Genomic DNA, 13,634 nt, shown 5'->3' on the forward strand with positions numbered 1-13,634 from the left:
TGTGTGGTGGNGGGNGGGGGGGGGTTGGAGTATGCCCCCATAATTACAGTATCTTTTTTGCTCGCAATCCGGCTGGCGACCGTGCCGAGGCTGGTGTTTTCAAGAGAGAGGAACATTTCGTTAGACGATCTGGCCCACGTTGGATAGTGCGCAGGTACAGTTCTGGCTGTGGCTACTTGAAAGGCCAACAGAAAGGCCAACAGTTGCCAAAGCAGAAGTTCATACAGTGCATTCACCCACAAGCAGGGGGTGTTTATTCCAATTTCTGATGTGTGGAGAGTCTAGGGACAACGAAAACGAAGCTGCCGCCAACTCGCCAGAATCGCTCATAACCAGCGATAGAAACGAAGGTGACAAAACTCGCTTCTTATTGTTTTCATACAGGTTATATTCATTTGAGAACCATATTCTCGATTGGGCCTCCACACCGATTGAAATACCAGCCTCGTGGTCAACAAAAACGTCTGCCAGACGGGCGGACGCCAGCCTCTTTCAATACCTTGCCATGCACCGTTTTCGCTTGCCCCACAGCGGCGACCACTCCCGGCCGTACATTCGGAGGAAAGTTTGCAGATACCCATAATCAGCTTCTGCGTGGCCTCTGTCGTGTTTCCTGTCGCTGTGTCGAGCCCGCGCCAATCAGGGCGGCTCTCAACGGCCCCAGAAGGAGGGAGCCCAAGTTGCAGTGGCAGTGGCGCAGAGGGTGGGTTAACCTGCATGCACTTGCAGGCCGACCTGCACGGATCTGTTCTTGCAGGAAGGAAACATTACAGGAGGCAGCCATGGCGCAAGCACTGACGCATTCGCTGATGGGAGTCAGTCGAGAGACTGTGTCGGGGCTGCAAAGCCCGCCAAGTTGAAGGCGGCTCTTCCGAACAAGTACGGAGTAATATTCCGTATATCATACGGTGGAGAGAAATCACACAGCGGACGCTGCGCCAAGGTCCGGCGTCGCATCGTTTCTGCAACACGTTGGACGATGCCTGCAGAACACTAGATTGCGGATGCGATGCCCGCTGAACGCGGCAAGGTCTAGGGAGTGGAGAGTTTGTCAGGGTGGTCGAAAAGAAGCTTTGGCCAGCCAGGCCAGACCCTGTCTTGGCTCCTTATGGGGATGGCTTCTATCTCTTTCTAATCAGTTTCGAGGATCTTTATTTCCCACCTCATTTTTATCATTTTCTTCTTTTCCTTGAATCCATCTCGCCCATTACGACGTATTCAACTTGACTTTGTTCTCGTTTTCCGCTTGCATTTCTCGTCATTTGGTTTGGGCTTTCCTCTGATTTACGGTCCAAGAGTTCGGCCGTTTATCATTGAGAACTGTGGTTCGCCTTATTTCTTTCCTTTTTCCGCAGTGCCCAGGAAGCTGTAGCGCATCTTGCGCGTGCCTCTCAATTTCTTTCTTTACGACACGTACAGTCACAGCTGGCCAGAAGAGTGTGATGTAGCTTTTCGGCTGCCACCAAACACCTTGACGATACAACCTTCACAACTACCCAGTTAACGATGGACGACTACTTTTTTGAAAATCATGTCCGGTCCTGCAAAGAAATCTCCGAGAACTCAAGTTTCCTGGAGATCTACAACTTTTCTGTCAGTCATTTGCCCACGACCGAACCGCTCTTGTGACCTCGTCATCTTGGTCACTTTTCAGCTAACAATGCATTGTCTCCCACATAGAATGGCGAGGTCTACTATGACAAGGGCGCATTGCCCATGAGCGAGTTCCAGAACTTTTTAGAGCGGAAGGTATGGCGATGTCGGGTCGGGCCCTCCCGCAGTTGCCTCGTATCTTGTGCTAACGCAGGTCAAGGGCGTCTTCGAGCCTCCGAAGAAAAAGGATGGCGCGAGCATCGTCAGCGGCATGCGGCTTATGTAGGTCACCTGCTTCTCCCTTGAACTCTGCTCATGCTCTCGTTCACCGTCTGACGCGACGGCCCCCAGTCTGCAACTCGGCGCACAACACCCCGAGACGTTTACCGCAAACTACATCTCCTATACGCACAACGAATACATCGCCATGGTCCGCAAGCTCAGCCTGCCCTTCCGTGCCATCGAAGGCACCAGCATCGTGGGACCCTTCTTCTGGGCCGCCCTCGACCAGGACGACGCCAACCCTCACCTGCAAATTATCTTCCGCAAATCCGACGTTCGCAAAAAGGGTCTGACCCGCGGCTGGGAGCTCATGCTGAGCCACAACTTCCGCTCGGCCATTACGACAGGCTACGCCAAAGGCACCGAATCCAGCCAGCTCGAGAAGATTGTCGACCAGCACCTGCGCGCCTGCGCCCTTCACATCGCGCACCCGCTCATCTTTCCTACGATCCTGCTGGGCCACGACCTCGACAGCACCATGGACGACAAGCAGCGCAAGGCGCGCCACTGGCTGCGACGCTTGGAGCATGCCATTACCGACCGCAACGAGATTGACGCCTCCGAGCGCTACTCCAACTTTGACCTCGACGAGATGAACCGGGAGCTGGTCGAGTGCCACAGCCAGGTCCTGTGGAAGCGCCCGCAGGCGTACGTGGACACACTCGACGAGATTGAAAAGGCCATGACCAAGTTCCGGGACGCACGCGAGCGCCTGCTGCGCGACGGCCAGCTGTTTGCGCACCTCGGGGACCCGGCCACTGAGGTGGCGCTCGACAAGTTGCACCGCAGCATGCTGAGCCGCTTCGACTTTTTCCGGCAGAAGCTCAAGGGCATCCGGCACTATGCACATACGACCATCTCCCGGCTCGACATCCAACGAGGTGCAGTACGTCTTGTCTACTCCCGACTTCCATGACTAGGGGCATAATTCCTCTTCACATGCTAACTGTCTTCTCCAGCTCTACAACATTATTGTCCAAAAGGAGTCGAAGCTCAACTTGGAAATGGCCCAGCACCAGCGGCTCCTCGCCCTCGCCTCCAAGCGCGACAACCAGAGCATGAAGGCACTCTCCATTGTCGGCGCCGTCTTTTTGCCGGCTACGTACCTGGCGTCCCTGTTCTCCATGACCTTCTTCAACTTCCAGGTCGGGGGCAACGGCGGCGGCGGCAGCGGTGGTGGCGACGACGACTCGCCTAGCGTGGCTCCGACGCTGTGGATCTACTTTGCCATCACCATCCCGCTGACTCTTGTCGTGCTGGCCGCCCTCTTCTGGTGGGACCGAACCCGCGAAAAGAAGTTTGCCGCAGAAGAGGCCGAAGTCTCAACGACGCTGCCCGACCTCGAGCGCCGCGTCGTGACGTCGTTGCGGGAGAAGCGGACCGGTCTCAACAGCATGGACACGAAGCGCTGGGACTCGATATAGGTGAGCGGGTAAGAGAAAGATGCCACAAAATAACACTTATGACGGCCGGTTAGGAAACTCTAACAAGTAACCAAAAAAAAAAATTGATACGAATAACGAAATTGGATACGGTACACGCACAACGACCACATGAGCTGCCAGCACACTATGTTTTCTGTACATGACTTCAATTATTCACGATCTGACAGCACACGATGTAATGACCTGGTTACGTCTTTTCTTTGGCATATTTGGATATTTTTCGCCATTTTAAAAGCATTTTCTTGGATATGACTACGAAATACAGGACAAATTATATATTTTATGTATGTACGACATGTCTTTATTATCGTTGGAAATTAAAAATACATTTCTATTTCTTATACATTTCTTAAAACATTTATAAATTTTATTGAAAATTGACGTTGATTTTGCTTACGTTGTTTATTAATTAATTTTTTTTTTAAAAAAAAAGACAATTAAATATGAAAGGCAGCCTCATATTTCTAATCTTAATTTAAAGCTTTCACATCCACAAGTCAACCCTACAATATAACGTCGAATTTGATTGTTGCATGCCTTCATTTTTATGCTCGCTCAATCTATGGGTTCATATCTTCCGATCCATTTTGAGCTTGACTTGTTACTTTTACTTCCTTTTGCTCAAGCCCTCCGTTGCAATACAAAACAGAGGTCGCCCTTTTTATTCCCCTCATTGGTATTACTTTAGTTCTTGTACACCTTCTCGAGGGCAGCCACGACGGCATCGCCCATCTCCGATGTGCTGGCCGTACCGTGCAGGTCCTTGGTGCGGATGCCGCTGTCCAGAGCGGCCTTGACAGCCTGCTCGACAGCCACCGCGTCGGCAGGCAGCTGCAGCGAGTAGCGCAGCATCATGGCGACGGACAGGATGGTGCCGACGGGGTTGACAATGCCCTTGCCGGAGATGTCGGGGGCCGAGCCGTGGATGGGCTCGTAGATGCCGTTGCACTTGCCCTTGCCGTCGGGGATGCCGCCCAGACTGGCACTGGGCAGCAGGCCGATGCTGCCGGGGATGACGCTGGCCTCGTCGCTGATAATGTCGCCAAACAGGTTGCTGGTGATGACAATGCCGTTGAGGGCGCGCGGGTTCTTGACCATGAGCATCGCGGCCGAGTCGATCAGTTGGTGGCCCAGCTTGATCTGGGGAAACTCCTTGGCAAAGACCTCGGACACGACCTTGCGCCACAGGCGGCTGGTGGCCAGCACGTTGGCCTTGTCCAAGCTCCACACGGGCAGCGGGTTCTGGGGGTCGGCCGCGAGGGCCAGGTAGCCGCCGAGGCGGGCGATGCGCTCAATCTCGGGGCGCGAGTAGGGCTCGGTGTCGAGCGCGGTGCCGTCGCCGGTGTCCTCGCGGCGGTCGCCAAAGTAGATGCCGCCCGTCAGCTCGCGGACCACGGTGAAGTCGGTGCCGCGGCAGACGTCGGCCTTGAGGGGGGAGAAGTCAACGAGCTGCTCCGACGCGAAGGAGCAGGGGCGCAGGTTGCCGAACGTCTGGAGCTCTTTCCGGAGCTTGAGCAGGCCTTGCTCGGGGCGGACCGGGGCGTCGGGTCCCCACTCGGGGCCACCAATGGCACCCAGCAGGATTGCGTCGGCGGCACCGGCGGCAGCAAGGGCCTCGTCGGTCAGGGCCGAGCCGGTCTTGTTGATGGAGGCCTGTAGGGGGAAGAGAAAGAGGAAATGTCAGCACACGCCGTTCGTCGCTCCATTCTCACAGGGCGGGGGAGCAAAAGGAGGAGAGGAAAACATACACCACCCAGCAGGTGCTCTTGCAGGTTGAAAGTGGCCTTGGACGGGCTGTGCTTCTCAATGGCCTTGAGGACCTGTTTGTTGCCTTCTGGTCAATGTCTAAGTTTGGCTCGGCGGGTGTGGGTGCGCGTGCTGCGCGCGGTAGGTGCTGTTATTCACCTTGATAGCTTCAGCCACGACCTAATTCAAACAAAACCGACTGTCAGCATATTTGGCATTCTTTCCCTCGACGTTGGAAGAGCTGCAAAACCAGCAAAAAGTGCAGTTTCCATCTTTTAGCCAAAGGCTGCGCCGCCCACGCGCCACTCTCTTTTTAGGAATACGAACCTCCGGACCGGAATGGTCGCCGGCAAAGACGACAATGTTATTTGAGGACATGGTGAGCGAGAAGGATGCGTGTGGTTTGGGTATAAGGAGGAGTTTGAGAGAGGGACAAAAGACAAGAAAGAAGAAAGACAAGGAAGAAGAAGGAGAAGCAACGTAAGGTCGGAGGAAAGACGCAGCAAGAGAAGGAACAATCTTCCTATTTTAGGTCCGCTGTTGATCGACTGCCCTACGAGACTGTCCTTGTAAACGTCTCGCACTGCTGGCACTTAGTGGACAAAGACTGGCCAAAGACTAAGCTGACGGACCAAGGCCCCGCAGAAAACGAGCCGCTGTAGGCCACTGGTGAGCTCGTAAGACGCGGTCTCGGTGCTCTCTTCGAAAACCAGCTCCGACCCCGCGCGGCCGAAGTCGGCGCTTACCCCTAGCAAGAGCCACAATGGCCAGCACCACCTGTGTGGTCCGTTCAAGAGGAACGAAGACCTCGGAACGAGATCGAAAGGCGCGCCGCAAATGACCGATCAATTGACCCAGTCTGCATGCCTCGTTTTCCATTGTGCCCTCGATGTCTTCCCTAGGCCGCAGGCAACTTGTGTGTGTCCGACGATCACCGTCTCAGCCCCCACCATGAATCTGACGATGTGATCTCGCCGGTATTTTTTCGGCCAACATGATGAGATTCGAGAAAATAATATCCCAAAATATAAATAGAAAAATAATCGTGAGAATTGACACTGCTACATTGCAAACTTCAAACAGAGGCACCCGTGTCGCGTGTATTATCTACCCTTGCTCTGAATCTCGATCAGCCCTACAGCTAACACACTATTTGTTAAGGGTGTGGTTAGGTCTTGTCACATATCTTTAACGAGGTTATCATTTTGCACGTCTAATTGGGACTGGATACACAATATTTTACATCGTATTCATCGCATAGTATTATTTTGCCGTTCTCGCTTATATAGTATGGTACATACAAGGACAGTATTAGCGGTTAGCTGGCTTTGGACTCTCGAAGCTGGAGTTGCGATTGGGCTGTGTTTTACGGAGTACCAAGCTCCAAAAACCCTCCAACTGAGATGCGTATTATGGCCTGGTGGACAGGCCCGACATTTCCGAAGCTGACACTTTTTGTTTTTGGTTGTTTTGGTCCCCAATGCATGCTACAGGCAAGTACATAGAAAATGGCCAATGACCAAGCCCAAAGAAGCAAGAAAGCAAGGCAATCAAGACCGCCAGAATGCCAGAATGCCAGAATGCCAGAATGCCAGAACGCCAGAAAGCTTTTACCGGAATGTCTTGAACGACTTGTGCGCCAACGGTGACGACCCTGCGGTCGGCGGGATGCGGATATTACGGACATTGGGCGTGTTCGCACAAAACGCGCAAATGTACACCGGCGGCAGTGTCCGCTTGGTGATGTTGATGCACCGGCCATGGAGCCACAGGTCGCAGGATTCGCTAAGACGTTAGTACACAAACAAAGAAAGATAAATGGGGCGGTATGCCAACCCGAGGGATACCTACCATTGCACGATGAACCCGTCGCTGTTGGGGGGTGCATCTTGACGACCGCAGATGCAGCGGATACCGTGGCTGTCGTGCGCTTGGGAGCGGGCACTCGAAGGGGTGGGGAGGCTGGCGTCGGTAAGGGTCGTGGGCGAGACTGCCTGCATGTTATGGTGTCGACCACTCGAAAAGCCAGCATTGCCGCCAATCGGACCACCAAACTTGAGCCCGCGCTGGACGCTGCCAAAAAGGTTGTTGGCCGAGCCGCTGCCGGTGAGACCACCACCGCCAGCACTGTGGCTGTTGCTACTGCTCGCTCCGGCAAAACTGGCCCGTTTCTGGCGCATCTGGCGCAGCTTTTCGAGTTCACTTGCGGCATCGCCGGCGCCCTTGGGCAGGTCGTTCATGACGGTCTCGGCCTCGCTCTCCGGGTCGTTGTAGGCCGCATCGCCGGGCATCGTCGCGGACGAGCTCGTGGTGCTGCGGTCGCTGACACTGCGCTGGGACGAGTGCAGCGGGCCGCGGCCAATGGTGGGCTTGACGGGGTCCGGCAGCGCAAAGGATGTGGTGCGGCTCGGTATGATGATGGGCTCGTCGTCCGTCGAAGACGAGTCATCTTCCGAGGAGGAGTCCCAGCGGGACTTGCCCTGCAGAGACCGCGCGCTCTGGTTGCGGCGCAGGGTGGCAGACGGCGTGGGTCCGTCCTGGTTAGCGGCTGCTGTTTCGACGCGTGCACGGCCGTTGGCGTCAATGGTGAACTTCACGGACGCTCGGGACTGCGGCGTGTTGACTTCGGGGATGGATGTCAGGCTGGATAGGCGAGGGAGATGCGTGTCATCGAGCTGTTGCTGTTGGAGGTTGTGCTGCTGCTGCTGCTGCTGCCGCTGTTGGTGATGCATACGAATCGGCGAGCTGCGGCCGGTAGGTCGGCCACCACCATGGCCACCGAACGAGGCAGACCGTGTGATACCCAGGCCGGTGCCAGGACTGGAAAAGGGCGCGCCAACACTGCCCTGTGGGAGTGCGGATGTGGTGGCCGACGTCTTGAGCGCAGGTGCCAGCACTGGCAGCGAAGCACGACCCCGTAGACGGGGACCACGGTTTTCGCTGTGGCTTCGTGACAGGCCAGGGCGACCGTTGCCGACTGACTTGACGGGCGAACTGGCAGACGGCCGGTCGCCAGCTTTCCTTCTGGGTGCGATCTCCTTGGCACTCGAGCTCCGGCGCAACTCCTGCCGCTGCACGGAGGCGGGGCCTGTGTTCAACATGGCCTGAGGTGGACTGCTCTGTGATACTGGCAAGACGCCCGGGGCGGACGACCTGGGGAACGGCTGCTGCTGGTGTTGTGTTGGGTCAAAATTGGTGGCGTCGGCGAGGGCCATTGTGGCTCCGGCACCAGGTGGTGCGGAGGCCATGAGATCCATGCTGGATGAGGGTGGCCGGGTGAACAATAGACCGGGATTGACACCGCCGTTCGGGCTAACGATGCCAAAAGGGTCATCAACTGGTGTTGGATAGCTGCCGGCATACAGACCTTGGTGGTCCACAGAGGTTGTGTCGAGCGGGGTGGGTTGCAACATCCCCTTGGGGTCACTCTCAGAGCCCATGGAGGTATGATGCATGTGTTGCTGGTGCTGGTGCTGCTGGTGCTGCTGGTGCTGGTGCTGGTGCTGGTGCTGCTGGTGCTGCTGGTGCTGGTGCTGGTGCTGTTTTGCCATGGCTTCGGCACCTGCCACCATGTATGCTTGGTTGGTTTGGTTGGCTTGGTTGGCTTGTGCCCAGTCCATAGACTCAAGCTGCCGTTGGATCGATGCTGGCGAGCCGAAGGCGTGGGCACCGGCCGCAAAGTCAACGTCCATATTGGACATGGTCGGATCGCCGCCGGCCCAGAAGGACTGAGCGTCCGCAAACGCTGTGGAAGCGGCAGGTGCCGACATAGGGTACCCGAAAAGGTCGGTCGGGCTCGCCATGAAGGTGGCCATTTGTTGCTGCTGTGGTGTGTTCAAGAAGTCGTTAGGCGGTGCCTGGTGCTGTGGGCCGTAGCCCTGGTCATTTTGCATGGTGGTCGTGGCGGAGGCTGCCGGTGATTTGAGCTTGGGGGCGATCCTGCGTCCGCCCTTTCTCGCGGAGGGGGGCGGTGTCGCAGTTTGGCCCTTGGAGGCGGAGGTGGAAGCAGTTGTATCGCCGCGTGCTTTCTTCTGGGATCTTGTAGCGATTGGGACCGGACCTTCGATCGTGGCACTGTTGGCAGCAGCGGGAGGTGGTTGGTCGTCGCCGTAGTAGTCGGGGCTAAATTCGCGGCCGGCGGCGATCTCACGATCGTCCTCAGCGATCGAGCCAAAGGCTGCAAGAACGAGCGGGCCAGGCGAGGAGGACAGTTGTTTGGAAGGATCAACGGGCGGCAGAGGGAGGGAGGGGTTCGAGAGATTCGATGTCGTAGAGGACGCTATGGACAAACGATGAACATGGGACTTGGTGTGTATCTCTGTAGCAATACTGCCGATCGAGAGCGGGCGTTTGTGGTGGTTTGACGCGGCCAACAACGACGATGTATGCAGCTGGGCTTGCTCGACCGTGGGGGACGCAAACGGGGCCACAAAATCAGAGAAAGGACCCTGCGAGCCCCTCAGGTTGCCCGGGGTATTGTTAAAAACAGAAAAGTCCTCTGCAAAACGAGGCGTCCAGTCCGGGCCGGGTGTCGTCGTTTCTGTGTGTGAGGAATTGTTGTCGTTGGCGAGGTCGGCCACAGCACCAGCCTTGGGCGTCTCAAAGACAGGGCTGGAGAAAAAAGACGTCGCAGACGTGGGTGTTTGTTTCGGCGTGGGCGGTTGAGCGGTGGAATCGCCAAAACTGTGGGACACGACGAAAAAAACAGAAAATGGATGTTAGCCAAACCCGCTGTGGGACCAGAGCAACAGGTACGGGGACGTGCAGGTGAGAAAGAAAAATGAATAAAAAACAAAGCACGAATGCAAAGTCCGGACAACAACGGGCAGGAGACGGGTAAGAACGAGATGGAAGAACACGAAGAAAAGGGAGATCGTCCAACTATTGCCGAAGAAGATGCACGGCAGCAAAGTGCGTGCACGGCATGAGGATGGGGGCGGCAACAAAAACGGGACAAGGAACCAGCAAACGAGGTACAGAGCATGGACGGAGAGGAAAGAGGTGCAAGGGATGGACGGCGGGACACAGGCGCACGGGCAAGACAAGAGCGACGAAAAAAAAAGAGGAAACCCGGTGAAAAAATATGGAACAGAAGAAACAAAAAAAGGAAAAAGCAGTTGGATTCGAGACAATAGAAAGAGTAAAAGCCCACCGCAGATTGGAAAGCAGAGAGAAGCGGCAGAGACAAACAAAACATTGACGTGATAAGCAAAAGGAGGGAGAGAGGGACATTGGACAAAGAAAAGGCGAGAGGCAAATCGTCGTCTTACCTGGTTGTTGCTTGATCCCCGCTCATAGCAGAAAGAGATCAAAAGATCAGGTCGTTCGTGTTGCAAGCAATCCCAATAGAAAAGTCATAGCACGAGGGATGTTCCTCAATATTACAAACGAGTGTTCCTGGACGTCGGCTCTAGTCGTCGAGGAAGGACAAACGGTGCGAGACGGCAAGGGAGAGAAGTTGGGCTCGGTGTGAACCGAAGGATGGTCTTGAATCTAATTCTTTGGTCGAAAACACGGTTCGTATGCTCTTGTTTGAATACTCGGGTCGTGTCCGCGGTTCGTAGCTGGTCGTGTATATAATTTTGGAAAATGGTCGTTTCGAATGCGGTTCGTTGCCGTGGATAGGTCGGCTGGTTGTTTCGTTATGGCAGGACAATCGTACAATGCAATAAAAAGCAAAATGCTGGCTTGTTTATGACAAAGAAAGGGGGACGACAAAAATGTAAACGCAAACGTGCAATGTATGTTCTCGCGAACATCTGTTTCAAGAAGAAAAAAACCGAGAAACAGGTTCGTTAGTCGAAGACCTTGTAGGAAGCAAAGCGAGGCGGAGCATCCAGGCAGATAGGATGGAGGTGTGCGTGCAAGTGAACGAAATGAAGTGTGTGCGGGGACAGAGGAGACGTATATGAGGAACAGAGCAGAGCAGAGAGGAGAGAGAAAAGAGGACGAGCCGCATATGCTAGAGGGGAGACAAAGGGCAAAGAAAGAGAAATGAAACCAGCCTGGACTTACCAAAACGTAAATATGAGAAGCAACAAAATTAAGAAAAGAAAAGAATGGAGGCACGCGAGCGACGAAAGTTGACAAGGAGAAAAGAGAAAAGAAAGAAGAGAAGCGCCGAGGACAAAGACAGGAGGGAGGGGAGGAAGACCCAAGGAACAGACGCACGAGAAACCGATAGCCTATTTTGGAGGGTGACTGGGATATAACGAGTCTCGTTGGACTTCGGTGTGTGGATGCGTGTGGTAGGCGTGTGTGTGAGGAAGTGGATTGGATTAGATGGGCGTGTGCGTGCACTGGAGGCGGCAGCGTCATACGGGAGGAACAGGGGGGGAACGGATGCACAGTATGTCGTAAAATACTTCTTGATCCGTCATATGGGTACGTCAAAGGAACAGTGTGTGGAGAGTGTGTAAGATACACACAGCGAGGGACCGATGTAGCAAGTATGAAGACGAGATGAACGGGGCCATGGACGGAGAGCTTGTCTCATCTCGTCTTCGTTCTCCTTTCGTCGTCGGTTGTCGGTGATCTTCGTTCAAGACTTGCTGATAGTAGTTTCCAGGGAGGCTGGCAGGAGGTATGTGACTGGGGAAGTAATAGCAAACTAGAAATTGGAAGACGAGGAGATGGACACAAGACAAAACAAGCCGCTCGTTGTCGCGGCCACGACAGGGAGAAATCAGATATCTGATGGCGAGTAACGTAGACAGCGTCGGAATAGCCTCAAATCCGAACGACCTTGGTTTGCGGACTGGGCATAAAACTGGGTTAGGGGGACAAAAGAAAAGCAACGCAGAACGGCAGAGCGGACCAGGTCCAGGGAAGGCAGGCGTGAGGGACCGCACGGAGGCAATTGCACAGGAGCCTGCATGCGAGAGCGAGAGGGGCGGAAAGTGGGAAGCTGCTGTCCACTAGCCGAATCGGAAAGAAGCAAGGAGGTGTACGACACATAGCGTGAGTTGGCTACGTCGTCCTGCTGGTAGCAGTGCCAGTGAACGAGGTATCCATATGCGCACAGGGAAAGTGCGACAACAAAAAGCTCGAGAGATGGAACAGGCCAGTCGAAGAATGAAAATTCTGCGGCAAGACCCGACAAGGAGAGAAGCAGTGGGCAAGCATGAAGAGAGGACTGTAAACAGACAACAGCAGCCAACTAGTAAGTAGTACGATGTCGAGACCAAACGTACAAGATATTAGCGGATCAGCACCTATCAACGTACTGTGTATAAGAAAGAAACATAAAATACGTCGAACCGGGTAATAGCAGACAATGGACGAAAGGTACCGTTGTGCTACATTGCCTTCCAGGGGAGTGAGTGCGTGCCAGGACTCGTTCAGGTGCCTTCTGTGGTTGGCGGTGGAGGCGGTCTGGGTGTCTGCGTCCTGCCCATCCATGGGCGGCAGGCACGAGGGTGCTTGTGTCCCAAACGGGCAAGATGAGCGACGACGAACTGGCAAGAACAGAAGAACGGGGAAGAACAGAGTCAGAACAGGGAAAGAGCAGACCGTCTGAGCTACGCCTTACAGGGAGCTTGTCTGCTTGTCTCTTGCATGACTGGCGACCTCGCACCAAACAGGGAAATGCTATGTGGCTACGCGCTTGAGCAACGACGTCGATCGCACACCAGCGAGTGGCCGGTCTTTGGTCTTGTGGGAGCGTCAGAAGCAGCCCCAACGATAGACAAAAAGTACGACATACGAAGGAAATAAGATACATCTCAGCGGGCGTCTAGGCCGCTCCACTCCGCTGTGGGTTTGCGCAAAGGTCGCTTGGTTTCCTTTGGTTTACTTTAGCGCACACAGATGCTGTGGGCACAATCATCTTACAGAGTATGCCTTTACATTTTTTTCCCTCGGTGGGGTTTGCTGGAAAGGGAAAGAGCTGGGCACCGGCGGGACCTGAAGAGTAACAGTTCTCGCTTGTGGATACTACCATTGCAGCGATTGGCATTCAGCTGGTCCTATTTCTCGCCCTTGCTGGGAGCCGAGCGACAACGACACTGGAAAGGGAGTGTGAAATAAGGTCGTCAGAGGCTTTGAGAGCATGCCATGTAATACGGAGGAACCTGTGGTCCTGCGAACGGTTGCTCCGGTAGAAGCCAACAAAAGAAAATGGCTACATGTTCGACAGGGAGGAAAAGGCTTGATAGCCCCGACATCTGCCGGCGGACGGGCAAGATGACACGGAATACGAGCGAACGGCGGGCCCTGATGGACGGAGAGTGGCTTCCAACAAGCATTCGATGCCTTGATTTGCCTGGTGCTTTACTTTACGGACGACATATGTAAGTCAATCGTACAGAATTCGCACAGAGGTTCTGGAGACCTCTTGCCGGAGGAAAGCGTGCCACAGCAAGGCACCAGAGGTACACCATATTGCTACCACTGCTCGTCGAGATGGAGTGTCCCCTGAGCCAACCAAAAGACCGTCGAGGCACGAGATGGAAACTCGGCGCTGGTGTTGGGTCATAAGGGTAGTTTGGGTCCCTGGCGGTCGATCTTCGCTTTTAGCGCATCGACAGATTGGAACTTTGCTTACAGCAGGTTTTAGGTAATCACTCG

The 13,634-nt window shown here is 54.7% G+C and overlaps 3 protein-coding genes across 3 annotated transcripts; 1 reads left to right on the forward strand and 2 right to left on the reverse strand.

Annotated features, from left to right (window-relative positions):
* Positions 1-1,506: 1,506 nt before the first annotated feature.
* On the forward strand, positions 1,507-3,299 carry SPSK_02381 (uncharacterized protein; the record flags this gene model as incomplete). The annotated part of the gene is made up of 5 exons (XM_016729253.1): positions 1,507-1,593; positions 1,681-1,749; positions 1,808-1,875; positions 1,945-2,761; positions 2,835-3,299. 5 exons carry the CDS (start codon positions 1,507-1,509, stop codon positions 3,297-3,299), a joined length of 1,506 nt encoding a protein of 501 aa, XP_016589123.1.
* A 705-nt stretch (positions 3,300-4,004) lies between these two features.
* On the reverse strand, positions 4,005-5,444 carry SPSK_02487 (3-isopropylmalate dehydrogenase; the record flags this gene model as incomplete). The annotated part of the gene is made up of 3 exons (XM_016729356.1): positions 4,005-4,973; positions 5,069-5,140; positions 5,394-5,444. 3 exons carry the CDS (start codon positions 5,442-5,444, stop codon positions 4,005-4,007), a joined length of 1,092 nt encoding a protein of 363 aa, XP_016589124.1.
* Positions 5,445-6,676: 1,232 nt separating this feature from the next.
* On the reverse strand, positions 6,677-9,992 carry SPSK_10448 (3-isopropylmalate dehydrogenase leu2a; the record flags this gene model as incomplete). The annotated part of the gene is made up of 3 exons (XM_016736855.1): positions 6,677-6,851; positions 6,918-9,749; positions 9,988-9,992. 3 exons carry the CDS (start codon positions 9,990-9,992, stop codon positions 6,677-6,679), a joined length of 3,012 nt encoding a protein of 1,003 aa, XP_016589125.1.
* Positions 9,993-13,634: the final 3,642 nt, after the last annotated feature.

The sequence above is a fragment of the Sporothrix schenckii genome, assembly GCF_000961545.1.
Source record: "Sporothrix schenckii 1099-18 chromosome Unknown Cont43, whole genome shotgun sequence".
NCBI classification, from domain to species: Eukaryota; Fungi; Ascomycota; class Sordariomycetes; order Ophiostomatales; family Ophiostomataceae; genus Sporothrix; species Sporothrix schenckii.